The sequence below is a fragment of the Galeopterus variegatus genome, unplaced genomic scaffold, assembly GCF_000696425.1.
Source record: "Galeopterus variegatus unplaced genomic scaffold, G_variegatus-3.0.2 Scaffold2258, whole genome shotgun sequence".
NCBI classification, from domain to species: domain Eukaryota; kingdom Metazoa; phylum Chordata; class Mammalia; order Dermoptera; family Cynocephalidae; genus Galeopterus; species Galeopterus variegatus.
This window is the reverse complement of record NW_007728369.1, coordinates 249,878-263,506: the sequence shown is the minus strand read 5'-3', so window position 1 is coordinate 263,506 and position 13,629 is coordinate 249,878. Positions and strand designations below refer to the sequence as shown.

The 13,629-nt window shown below is 38.2% G+C and overlaps 1 protein-coding gene across 1 annotated transcript in view; it reads left to right on the top strand.

Moving 5' to 3' along the window:
* Positions 1-1,841: 1,841 nt before the first annotated feature.
* HERC5 (HECT and RLD domain containing E3 ubiquitin protein ligase 5) overlaps positions 1,842-13,629 on the top strand; it is a 39,869-nt gene continuing 28,081 nt past the window's right edge. The window contains exons 1-9 of the mRNA XM_008581086.1: positions 1,842-1,993; positions 2,681-2,757; positions 4,353-4,574; positions 5,790-5,881; positions 6,081-6,211; positions 8,338-8,483; positions 9,709-9,785; positions 10,515-10,618; positions 12,519-12,578. Of these exons, the coding sequence (XP_008579308.1) occupies positions 1,842-1,993; positions 2,681-2,757; positions 4,353-4,574; positions 5,790-5,881; positions 6,081-6,211; positions 8,338-8,483; positions 9,709-9,785; positions 10,515-10,618; positions 12,519-12,578 (1,061 nt within the window). The remainder of the gene's footprint in view (positions 1,994-2,680; positions 2,758-4,352; positions 4,575-5,789; positions 5,882-6,080; positions 6,212-8,337; positions 8,484-9,708; positions 9,786-10,514; positions 10,619-12,518; positions 12,579-13,629) is intronic.

Sequence of the window (13,629 nt, the reverse complement as noted above, 5' to 3'; positions counted from 1 at the left end):
TGTCGAGGTCCACCAGCTGCCCGCCCGGAGCGGCGACGCCAGGAAGCCGAGTGAGTGGAGCAGCGCCCGCTCGGCCCGCTCGCCTCAGGCTGGCGTGCGAAGGGTGGGCGGCCGGGGATTCACGCCTGCAGCGCCGGCGGGGCCGGGACCCGGACGGGCCTCGACGCTCCTTCCCACAGTGGCGCGAGTTGGCGGTGTGCGGTCTTTCTCTTCTCTGAGCGGGAAGGCGCGCACAGAAGGGTAGCTGGCGCTGCGGCGGTCCGCGGTGGCCGCAGACTCGCGCCTTGTCCGGGTCGTTTCCAGGTTTCGTCGTGCGCACCTGACTCCTCCATTATCCCTGTCCCTACTGGGCGCGGAGCATATAGGCAGCATCTTCACCTTAGTCAGTCCTCCTTGAGAATTGATCAGAGCTGGTCCCCCACCCCCACGTACTCCTTTGAAGAACGTACCTGCCTTGATTTTGTGACCCTTTAGAGGGTGCAGTCGTCTTGTTCTCGGTGGAAGTATCTTGCGTTGGCTTTCACGCGCGCTTCTGCCAGATCCTAGGCTCCGTAGGTACTGTGGTTCCAATTTTACAGGTGGAGGAAAGTAAATTCCCCGTGTTAATTAATCTTTAAAATTTTGCCCATCTGTGGAATGAAGTAAATGGTATCTTACTGTTACTTGTTTTTCCCTTAACAAGTGAAGTCAAGCACCTTTTCAGTTTTCTATTGGTTATTTGCATTCCTTTTTCGGTAAGCTGCTTGTGCAGGTCTTTCCCTGGTTTTAAAAAAATCGAGTTGCTCATCTTTTTACTTTTGAAAGAGGTATTTGAGTATTGAATGAGAGTAGCCTTTTGTTTAACATATATGTTGTACTATTTTTCTCACCTTGCCTTTTGTTGATGTGGTTTTTTGCTGTGCAGAGTTTGAACGGTTATCCATTTTTTTCTTTTCTTTTTTATTTTTTGTGACCGGTGAGGGGATCGTAACCCTCGGCACAGTGTGTGTGGTCTGCACCACGCTCAGCCAGTGAGCACACCGGCCATCCCCATACAGAATCCGAACCCGCGGCCTCCTTGGCGCTCAGCGCCGCACTCTCCCGAGTGAGCCACGGGGCCGCCCCGGGCCATTTCTTATTACCAAACAATTTTGGTTCCCCTAGCATTTGTAATATGATTTGTGCTTTGAGATTTTTACATGAATAGATTCTATTTCATTAGAACTGAAGAGTGAAACAAGGTCCCAGAGCTATTCTAGTTTTAATTTTTGTGAATTAAATAAGAGTAAATAGTAACTTGTGGACAATTTCAAATCTTAACTTTTAGGAAAGGCTAAATATTCACTAATACCAGTAAAAATTATTTTAACAGCATCATCTTTAAAAATCGTCTCCCAAACACAATCCTACTTTTTAGGAATACAGGTATTTGCTTTTACTGAGAGCAGTCGGGAGGTGTTTATTATTGTTATTTGTTTTGTTTTTTGGAAAGAATATGTCTCAGGATACACAATATATTTGTTCTTGAAAGGAGTTATCTTGTCCTAAAGTTAAGTTACACTTTTTTATAGACCTTTTCATTTCTGTCATTTCAAATTTAGTTTCTCTGTCTCAACTAATTAAACAAGAACCTAAAAGCAGATATTTAATTGGCTATGTTATGGGTGTATTCCATATAAAAGAAAGTGTTGACCAGTGCTTTTCTAAATTAACAATTGTCATTCCTAATTTGCTTTGCATACTCGAATTTTCTTAAAGAAAAATTAATGTTAAATGAAAGGTTGTCTAGTTAAAATTTTTTCCCAGATGTTTTAAGTGTATTATAATGAAATCAATAATAATAGTGGGTAATAATCTGAGTGATGATAGTTCCTGGTTGGATTTGCTCTGCAGAGTGCATTAAGTTAGGAAAAAAAATGAAGATACATTCCATGGACCAAGGAGCAGAGCACATGCTGATTCTATCCTCAGATGGAAAACCATTTGAGTACAACTATAGCATAGAACATGCAAGGTAGGGAATGTCTTTTTCTTTCATTAAAAATTAATTTTAATCAAAGGGCAGTAATAATTTTTGTAGGAAAATGTTACCATATATGATTTGTGTCTCCTGCTTTATATAGTAGCATCTTAAGTAAATGATGAATTCTGAACTGCCTAGTGAAGTTCATCAGTTTACTGCAAACCAGTATGTCTCTTAGGGCAGGTATCATGTGTTTTCTTGGCATTTAAAGGTAATGATTGGTTAGTCCACCTAGCCCTAAATTGGACTTTCTTATTCATTAACACATTTGATCCTCATAATCCTATAAGTTAAATTTCCACAAATAAAAGTTTTCAAGCTAGAATAAAAAGCATCATCATGGAATGATTTTTGAGACTTCTTCCTAGTTGATCATATGAATTAGAATTTATCTTCATCTTACATTTATTTCTGTATTATAAAATTATTTACATAAGAGTATTTTAGATCAATTTTTTTACAATTATATAATGTGCATTATTTTCTTCTTAAACCACTAATTAAAACATATAGTATTTTTTATAATTTTAGGTGTACTGAATGTGAAGCAATAAATTTAAATTTTTTTTCTTGAGCTTCATTCCTAATTAAATACAGCTAATACAGTTAAATAGTTCTCACAACCATGTTGTGACTTTCATTATAGTGACTGACATAAAATATATTTTCTTCCATAAGGTTTCAAAGCATTTTACAAGAAAAAACTATAATACAGATCGCATGTGGAGATCATCATTCTCTTGCACTCTCAAAAGGTACTTTTTTTGGAATATTAGTTATTTTTAAAAAGTAGTAAATGTGTGCATATGGAGAGCCAGTAGAATGTATGTACTTTTCTCAGTAACAGGACAGAAATATGGTTTTGAATATGAAATTGTTCAGAGTACTGTTCACAAAGGAGATACAAAATGAGAGAGAACTCTTGTATCTATAAAATCTTACAGGTTTCCATAATTACTATTCCTGCATTTTGTTCCATGTTTTTATTTTTTCAGTACAAAATAGTGAAACTTTTCTGAATAATCAAATCATTCTCTCTGGAATCTGTTCCAGGCCTTGCCACACTTTTCCAGAACCACCTCCTTTTTTCCTAGCACTCTTCCACCTCCTCCCATGGCAGTAGTTCAGAATCCCCTGGGTCTGCTTTTGTGGCCAGGTTGCAGGCTTCTGATGTGTTTTAACGTTACGTTTTGAATTCAAGGATTCTCCCTGGCCCTTCATTATATCCTGTTTCCTGTCAGACAACATAGAGGTGGGAAATGAAAGCAGTTAAAGAAATAATTAAGACAGGAGGGTGATAGAGGGGAATTCAGGGTCAAGGGAATTTTTTAAGTATATAGGACAGATGTAGACATGTTCGTAAACCGAATGGATGTTGGGATTCAAGGGAAGTAAATAAGCAAGTATTTGACATGCAGTGAAAGCCCTGTTGAGGTTTCAGAGTATGAACTTGTATTGGAAAAAAAATCGGTCATTTGACTTCATCCATTCATGAGCAAATATTTCATATTGAGCATGTACCATGTTCAGTTGATGAAGATAAAACAGATACACTTGCTTTCAAGAAGCCTAGGGTCTAGTGGTGTGTGGGTGCCGGGGGAAGGGGATGTTTAGAGTTTATTATTGGTAAATAAGAATACAGAACGAATAAAAGTTGGGGAAGCAACATGCCCGTCATCATATTCCTGGTGGCTGGTAGGCTCATGATAATTCTGTTAGAAGGAGGGGCTTTGCCTCCCACTGGATCCTGCACAGCATCTTGCAAAGGGGTGCTCAGCAAACATTAATTCTCTTATGTATTTTTTTTCAGGCTCCATTAGATATTGTCAGCTCCATTAGATAACATATAAGAACTTTTCTTGAAAAATATACTCCATATATTCAATTCATGGCAGAAGAAACTGACTCTTTCAAGATACTGTGCTGTAATTTCAAATGAATTTTTAAGTTGTTTATTTGGGGTCTTTAGGCACATGAAAGAGAGAAAGATAGAGAAAATGGTAGTTGTAGGTTTTATTTTTCCAAAGTGTTTCTGTTTTTTATGGGCCCATACTATGGGTTTTAAGGTAATTATTTCTTGAGTTTGTTTATAATGTGTTCAGACAGCTTCGTTTCTTATATACTTCCTTATCTCTTCACTGTTTGAGATGGGGGTAAGGAAGGATAACTGTTATTGCTAAAGAGTAGATTCTTCTCTGTTTTTCTGAGTCATACATTTGGGATCTGACAGTCCTATCAGTGTGAATTTAAGAGACTGATATTTTACAATGTATAGTATACATGATGTCCTAGGGTAATGTCTACTGCATTTTAAACTTAAGACGACAGCATTTTCTTTGTTTATGTCAAGGTGGTGAGCTTTTTGCCTGGGGACATAACGAACACGGCCAGCTCGGAGTTGGAGGGATATTTCCCTCAACCCCCACACCACAGATTGTGGAAGACCTCGCCGGAGTCCCCTTGGTTCAGATTTCTGCAGGAGAAGCCCACAGCATGGCCTTATCCATATCTGGAAACATTTACTCATGGGGAAAAAATGATCTTGGACAACTTGGCCTGGGCCACACTGACAGTATGGAACATATTTTCAAGTTCATATTATTAACAAATGTATTTGTTAGATAAGAGATGATTTGAACATGGACCTCCCTGTCAGAAATGGTTCAGATCCTCACTTTCTTTGCACCATTCTTCCTGATTATCTCTGTCTTCAGGGCAGAATCAGTCCAAGGGACATGCATAGTGTGGGGTCATTACTATAATGGAGACATGTTTCAGGGCTGTGTGGGAACTCAGAAAAAGCATTGGATTAGGGATCAGAATACCTGGATTCCGATTCCAACTTCGCAGTCTACTAACTGTATGGCTTTGCCCAATCACTTAACTTTCCTCTAGGCCTTATTTTCTTTTTCTGTAAAGTGATAAGTTTGGATGAGATGACCTCAAAACGTGCTTTGCACTTAAAGTCTATTAATATATTATTCCCAAAGAATACTAGAATTCTGTTTAGAAACTTAGATATCCTCACCCTTTCTATAAGATGTCAATTATATCTGTACATACACACACACACACACGAAAAACCATGTAATTCCCATTATTGAACTACCTCCACAAAGCAGATGGCAAAATTTCTCATGATTCCAAACAATTTATTAGAGTTTTCAGGATAACAAAGTGCCGCTTTACCCAGCTGTGGTAATGTGCACCTTATACTGGATCACTGCTCAAACACTACCTTTCTCCCTGACACGGTCCAAGGCTAATCATGCAGCTAACCCATAAGTCAGTGTAAGAAAAATATTCAAAAGAGAGGAAAGAGTAGAGATGTCATTAAACTATTTATGCTGAATCTCTGAGTGCTTTAATAGGAAAATAATCGTGAAGGAAAGAAGAGGTGGTACAAGGCAAGGACATTGTGGTAAAGAATTTAAAAGAAAAAAAGAATCTATATTCATTAAAAGTAATTCTAGACAAGAATTGGAAATACCAGATGTATTGCAATTAAAGTTAATCAGGTCAGGTTGAAAAGAGAACGATGGGATTTGGGAAGCTGCTTGACCCTTTCGTGGGTGGGTGCCCCTACGTATGAACCTTTTGCCACTGCCCTACCCCCACATTAGGTCTAGAACTTGGGCCTAAATATCCCAGTGTTAGAGCCTGTCTTGTCAGAATGTGATGGGAACTGTTGTTGCTAGGTTAAGAGGAAGCAGTCCGGTCTGGGTTACTCCAGTGTGAATCTTGGCATTTCTTTTTGGTCACTTCAGCTGTTCTTTCCCTGTCACAGGTAAAGATTCTCCTTCGCTTATTGAAGCACTAGACAATCAGAAAGTTGAATTTCTCGCTTGTGGGGGCTCTCACACGGCCTTGCTCACACAGGTGGGTGTATCCTTGTCTCTTCTTGACTGTACTTCTGAAAGAACGCTTTGTATAGGGAGTTAGTGTTACCCAGAGAAGAAAGATTGTCACTTCCACATGCAGGACTGTTCTGGTTATTTGGGAGCTTTACTTTGACAATGCTTTTATTACATCTGTGCTGTATTTCTCTAGAATCTGACATGAAGTTCCCTTTCCTTAGGATGGGCTGGTGTTTACTTTTGGTGCTGGCAAATATGGGCAACTTGGTCACAATTCAAGACAGAATGAACTAAGACCCTGTTTGGTGACTGAGCTTGCTGGGAGTAGAGTGACCCAGATAGCATGTGGAAGGTAAGCGTAAGGGGTCAATGAAAGTTTATAAAATCAATGCAATCAGATAGGTAGTTTAATAAAATTTCCATTCATTTCTCTGAGATATAAGTATGAAATATTTTCAAATGGGTAAAGATGCTTACTTTATGTTATTATATAATCATAATAAATCTTTTAATACATATGTTTGTTTTCTTTGGGTTTTTTTTTTTTTTTTTGCCAACTGGACGGTATAGAGAGGGATGGAACCCCAGACCTTGGTGTTATCTGTACAAGCTCTAACTAACAGAGCTAACTCATTAGCCCCTGATTTTTTTTTTTTAATGAGCAGATACAATTCACTGTATTCAATTCTTTTGCCTCTTTGGTGACATACCTTTGTAACTGTCCAGATGCATTTTATCTTTTAAAAAAAAGTCATTATTTATTTATTTGGGAAAAATAAATAAGCATGAATCATAAAGGAGTATTCATTAATGTAATCACCCTCTCTCATAACCCCTCAGGGCCAATTTACTTTTTAGTTACAGTAAATCTTTAAGCGTATCCTGCTCTGATCACAGTGAAGTATAAGACAGAGTCGGTGGTTTGGGTGGAATATTCTGGAGAAGTTTGACTTCCACAGCTTATTTTTTTAAATAAAGGCAAAAAATCTTGCTTTTGGTTTACTTAATTATTTTCTTTGATCATCAGATTCATCAATCTATTTTTTGCCAATGGGATATTGGGACTTGGTTGGTTTAAAAAGTATTTTTACCTAGATATACAAAGTCTTATTTTGGACAATTTTTTCCCTCACTAAACATAGTGCAGATTCAGGCTCTATCTGAATATTAGGTTTATTTGTTACTTTACTGAAACCCTTACTGTAAAAAACTAGTGTACATACTTTCAGTCTGTAGACCTACTTTCCTATGATCTTTGAGTAAAATTACAAAAAGGTAATATTAAGATAGGCCAGATTTTGGGAATATGATTTTCTTAACCAAAGAAACGATATTGCTTCAATATCGATATCTCACTCTGTATCTTTTAACCAAAGAAACATTATCACCACTTTAGATTCTTCGTAACAAACATTCCTTTGAGTAGCATGTATTGCAAGTTGAAGGAGCCAATTTAGAGATGTCTTAATGCAAATCAGGGCAATACCCGTACTAACACAGGAAGATTCACTGGGCAGACTCACAGAACTGACTGAAAGCTACTGTACTCACAGTCACATTTATTACAAGAAAAGTATACAAATTAGTCCCAGTCAAAGGAAGAGTCACAGATGGAGGGGTCCAAACATAGCTTCCAGTTTTTGTCTCTTCTTGGAGCAGCTGAACAGCATTACCTCTTCCGGCCTGATGTGAAAATACATACAGAGTATTGCACCTGGCTGGTTGGCTCGATTGGTTAGAGCATGGTGTTACAGTACCAAGGTCAAAGGGTTTGGATTCCCTATACCTGCCAGCCATCAAAAAAAACCCCTACATACAGAGTATTGCCAGCCAGGGAAACTCTCCCAGTCCAGGGTTTTTATTGGGGTTTCATTCATTAGGCATGATTGATTGAATCAAGCCCAGGTGGTTGAATTCAACCTCCAGGCTCTCCCTCCTGAATGTCTGGCTTACATGCAGGCCACCTATCATTGGGGTCCCAGGACCCGACCATGAAGAACAAAGACACACTATCACTAAGGGAATTCTAAGGGTTTAGAGGTTACCTCCCAGGAACTGGGGAAAAAGGCTAGGCCAAATTCCTTACTACACATCAGTGTTGGGGGAGAGACCAATAAGCAAATCATTAAGAAAATCAGTGAGAGAGGTCTTTGGGAAACAGAATGGGAGCTCAGAGAAGGTCAACTAATTCAGTCTTCCAGGAAGTGAGACTCAAATGGCTTCTAAGAGGAGCTGACTCCCAAGCTGAGGCTTGAAAAAGGAGCAGGAGGCAAGGGGAGACATCATGGTCTTGAGTGGACCTAGGGGCTCCAAAATCTAATCAGCCACACATTGATTTCTTGGTTTTCATCCTTTGAGAATTGGTTAACTAGTTTCACTCTCACTGGGTAACCTAATTTTAGCAGTTTACTGAATTGCTAAATACTGTTCATCATTGTGAATAATTAAGAATTGACCATATGTGCTTTTATTTAATAGGTGGCACACTCTTGCCTATGTTTCTGATTTGGGAAAGGTCTTTGCCTTTGGTTCTGGAAAAGAAGGACAATTGGGAAATGGTGGAACACATAATCAGCTGAAACCACTTCCCATGAAATTGCCATCAAATGAAGAACTCAAATTTGGTAAATTTTATAGGAGCACAGGATGTGGCATAATTCCTTTTTGGAGAAAGTGATTTTTTAAAGTGTATAATGTGGCAAGGAAAGCAATATATGAATATGAAGGGAGTTTCTCTAACCATTGGTTTCATTTTTTTTTACTTGTAAACCATTTAAAAGATTCACACTAACTTATTAAGTCAAGATAACCATTATTTTCCTATTACTCCTTCAGATTAGGATTAAAGTGAACTTAAATTATAACAAAATAAAATAGACTATATGGATTCAGAGGCATATGCAGCTCTGATTCTAGTTTGCAAGAGACTTATTAATTCTGTGGTGACTGGTTTTCCTGCCTCGTTAAGTTGACCCATTATCATGAAAAACCCTCATAACAATGAGTGGCTGACATACAAGGGTATTTTAAAAAGTTCATAGAAAGATTTGTATTATCTTGTAATCTTATTTTTCCATGAACTTTTAAAAGTACCCTTATATACCAGGCACTGTAACTGTGCTCAGCATGTACCTGTGTTATCTCATCAATTCTTGAAATAGTTCTGGGAGATGTATCCTGTCAATTCTGTTTTACTGGAGGACACAGACTTGGAGAGCAAAAGGTTAGCTGCTTAGAGCCAGTAAGTGTTTTGGCTGGAATTGAACTGCTATGTGTAACCTCAGAGACTGAGCTCTGAAACACTCTACTACAGAAGTGCCTCTGAGCACTTTTGTTAACTAGTTTTTGAAAGCTTAGTTGTGACCTAAAGTAACAAAATTTGCTCATTTCTTCTGGGGAAATGAACAGTATATTTCCTTAAGCAATACATATATTATCTTTCATTCCTTATAACCAGTTACATGAGCTTGAAGTACTTATTTATATTCTTCACAGCCAGCAGTCATTGGTTAAATCTTGAGAACATGGTTATTAGTAATGGGAGCAGAATTTAACTAGGCAACCTGTAACTAATCAGATATTGGTTTGTGTTTTACGTATTAACATTTATATTAATTATGTATATTAAACTAATGTCACATGTCAGCCTTATGAATCACCTATGTTTGCCAACTAGATTTTACCCTGAAGTTTATATATTTCTACTTCTTAATTGGTGGTAAATGTGCTGAGTCTTTGTCTATTAAAATGATAAAATGACCACATTTAAGAAGAATCTGAAATTAGATTCAGTATACATGTTTGTGCCAGGTGACTTCCTAAACTCTTACTTTTGTGTATCCCTTTCAGAAAGCCATTCCTCAGAAAAGAAGTTAATAATGCTTGCTGGAGGGAATCAAAGCATTTTGCTCTGGATGGAAAAAGAGGTAAAAATAGATCTCTGGATATTGTATAACTTGGTATTTTAAGCAAACAAAAGGTTCTAGAATCCAGGTTTAGTAAGTTCCAGAATCATCAGGTTACTAGGCTGATTTGTTGGGAATAACTGGATCTTATTGATGCTTTATTATCTAAACAACATCAATATTTACCCACAAAAATCAGCATATTTGTCTCTGGTGAATGTTGAATCAGTGCGATTTCTTTAGACTCTCCTTACCTTTTGGGGGCTCCTTGCCAGTGGTATTTGGTCAAGGTCCTAGTAAGCCAACAAGGTGACAGATGTGAAAAATGACTTTGCCAGCTAGTACCAAAAAAGACCCAAGGTTCATAGGCTTATGTGTAACCAGTCTATAACTTTCCTGCCCTGCTTCACCAAGGGAAATCAAGTTCCTTCCATTTCTATGCACAGCCCTTTTAAGATCTTCCTCTCAAGGCTGTCTGATGTTCAGTTTAATCTGACTGAACTTGTATAAAGTGCTGAGTGTTGGGGTACTCAGACAAATTTACTTTGAGTCTAAGCTCCTTTGAACCAGAAAGTGGCAACCAGGCAGATGATTCATTACTTCTTGTTAGAATCTCACTTTATGATTGTCACAGAGCTGTATTGTCCATTTTTAAAAATCAGTTTTGCCCTCTAAGAATGTGCATAAAAGTTGGGTACCTATTTCTGGCTTGTCTAAATTACCGTGTTTTACTTTTTTGTTTGTTTACAGAATTCCTATGTTAATCTGTGGAGGAAAATTCCTACATTGAGTGAAGGGACTGCAAAGAGATGGATTGCCGATGTGGAGACTAAACAGTGGCAGAATACAAAAAGGTACACCCCAAGTGTCTGACTGTCTGTTTATACATCTCTTTAAAGTAGCATTTCCCAAACTGGTTCTGCACAATACATAGATGTGAGATTTTGTGGTCCACTAGTATATTAGTTACGGTTTTCTCAAGAAACAACTGATAGAATATGTGTGTGTGTATATGTATATACCTATATCTGTATCTGTATCTATAGCTAATAGAAAAAGAAAGAGATTAATTTATTTTAAAGAATTTGCTCATGTGATTGTGGGGCCTGCCAAACCCGAAATTTGTAGGGCAGGTCAGATAGCCAGGCAAGAGTTGATGTTGCAGGTCAAGTCCAAAGGCAGTAATGGAGGTATAATTCCCTCTTCTTGAGCAACCTCTGTCTTTTTTTTTTTTTTTTTCTTAAAAGATGACCGGTAAGGGGATCTTAACCCTTGACTTGTTGTTGTCAGCACCATGCTCAGTCAGTGAGCGAACCGGCCATCCCTATGTGGGATCCGAACCTGGGGCCTTGGTGTTATCAGCCAAAGGCAGTAATGGAGGTATAATTCCCTCTTCTTGAGCAACCTCTGTCTTTTTTTTTTTTTTTTTCTTAAAAGATGACCGGTAAGGGGATCTTAACCCTTGACTTGTTGTTGTCAGCACCATGCTCAGTCAGTGAGCGAACCGGCCATCCCTATGTGGGATCCGAACCTGGGGCCTTGGTGTTATCAGCACCGAACTGTACCGAGTGAGCCACGGGCCGGCCCAACCTCTGTCTTTTCTGTTAAGGCTTTCAACTGATTGGATGAGGCCCACCCACATAATGGAGGGGGTAATCTGCTTTACTCAAAGACTGCTGTTTTAAATTTTTTTTAAAAATTATTTATTTATTATTATTATGTTTTACATTCTAAGATGTTGTGGAGCAGTGGGAAGGGATGGGGGAGGGTGGCAGAGGCGGGGGACCGGCTCCTTCGCTGGCCAGGTTGGGGATGTTGGGGGAGTGTGGCTGAGGCCCTTGGTGTCCCCCACCCCGGCTCAGGAGCCCAACGGGCTTCCCATGACACTAAATGTTAATGTCATCTAAAAAATACCTTCATATAAACATCTAGAATAATGTTTGACGAAATATCTGTGTACCATGGCCTAGCCAAGTTGACATATAAAATTAACCATCACAATTAGCATGTAAGCTCTTTGAGGACAGCTTTCTTACTGCAGAACTTCTCTGGGCTTTTTTTTAATGTGTACTATGACTCTCTGAGCAGGAAATACAATCTACAGCATTTCTCAATCCTGGTTGATCTTGGAACCACTTATTTGTGTACTTCCTATTCACAGTTGAACAGTTTGGGTAATCCTTTTCTAAACCACAGAACTTGTACCATCTGTAAAAATGATACTCGTTCTTAACAACACCTTTTTTAAGTAATATTTTTAGGTATGGCTTTCTAGTTCCGGAAAATAGTTGTTCAAAATAGTTGCATCATAATTTGCAGAGCATAAATGATCAAGAACTATTTGTGCAATTTCTTCCAAGATGAAGTTGAATATACTCCCCACCCCCAATTTAATTTCTGGTAACTTATTTTATTTATTTCCATTTCAGTAGAACAGAAATAAATAGGGTTTGCAATGTTGGGTGGGGTGGTAGTGTTTTATTTATTTAAGGACGTACTGACCCTAGATCAAACCTTTTCTTCTTTCCCTGAGGCTTGTCTGAGTATATGCCTTTTTACTTCCCACGTTTGCCACTGAAATTTTGAGATTTAGCAAATGGAATAACTTTTAGATGCCAACATAATATGCAAACAAATAGGAGACAGAGGGGGAAGTTTGAGGGACAGTTATAAAATGTTTTATTTATCATGTCTCCTGCTATAAAGAGGTATACTCTGTAATTTGGTTTAACCACTGTCTTATTCCTAATGTAGGGAAATCAAAGAAATATTTTCATCTCCTGCTTGCCTGACTGGAAGTTTCTTAAGTAAAAGGTAATACATGAGATAATATTCTATTAAAAATACCACAAAAGAGTACTAAAAGTGATTTAAAGGTAAAATAGTTATATGTTTACCTCTTTTTAGAAATTATGTTTTTTTAACAAAAGCAAATATGTGCTTGCTGTAGAAAATGTCAAAAATACACACAACAAAAAATGAAAATTACACATAATCAGTCACTTGAGTAATAGCTAGTGTTTATGTATAAATCCTTTTTCTATGCAAATATATTATTTTACAAAAAAAATGGGGTTATGTTGTTTTATATATTGCTCTACACTATGCAAATACATTTTACCAAAAAATGGGGTTATGTTGTTTTATATATTGCTTTACTCTTTTTTTTTTCCTTTTTGTCTTTTTTACTGACTGGTACGGGATCGCAACCCTCAGTGTCGTGCCCGTACCAGGGACCGGCAACGGGATCGCAACCCTCGGTGTTGCGCCCGCGCCGCGCTCAGCCAGTGAGTGGGAACCGGTCACCACATGGGATCCGAACCCTCGGCGGTAGTGCCGCTCTCCCAAGCGGAGCGCTCTCCCAAGCGGCGCACTCTCCAGTGCGCCACTGGGCCAGCCCTATATTGCTTTACTCTTAATACGTTTGTCCACTTTTCATTTTATTCAATTTCCATATTATTATTTATCTATAATATCATTTTAATTATTACATGGGAAGGTCATACCTTAATTTATTTAATCATTTCCTTATTGTGAGGTAATAATTTTTTGAATTTTTAAATATTAGGGAAAAAACTCTGAAAGCAGCAAGAGATAAGAAAGAAACACATCACATACAAAGGAGTCCCAGTACAGTTATCAGCAGACTTCTCAGCAGAAACCCTGCATGCCAGGAGAGAATAGGATGATATATTCAAAGTGCTGAAGGAAAAAACTGCCAACCAAGAATACTTTACCCAGCAAATCAGTCTTTCAGAAATGAGGGAGAAATAAAAACTTTCCCAGACAAAAATTAAGGGAGTTTATCACCACTAGGACTGCCTTACAGAAATTGCTAAAGGGAGTTCTTTAAACTGAAACAAAA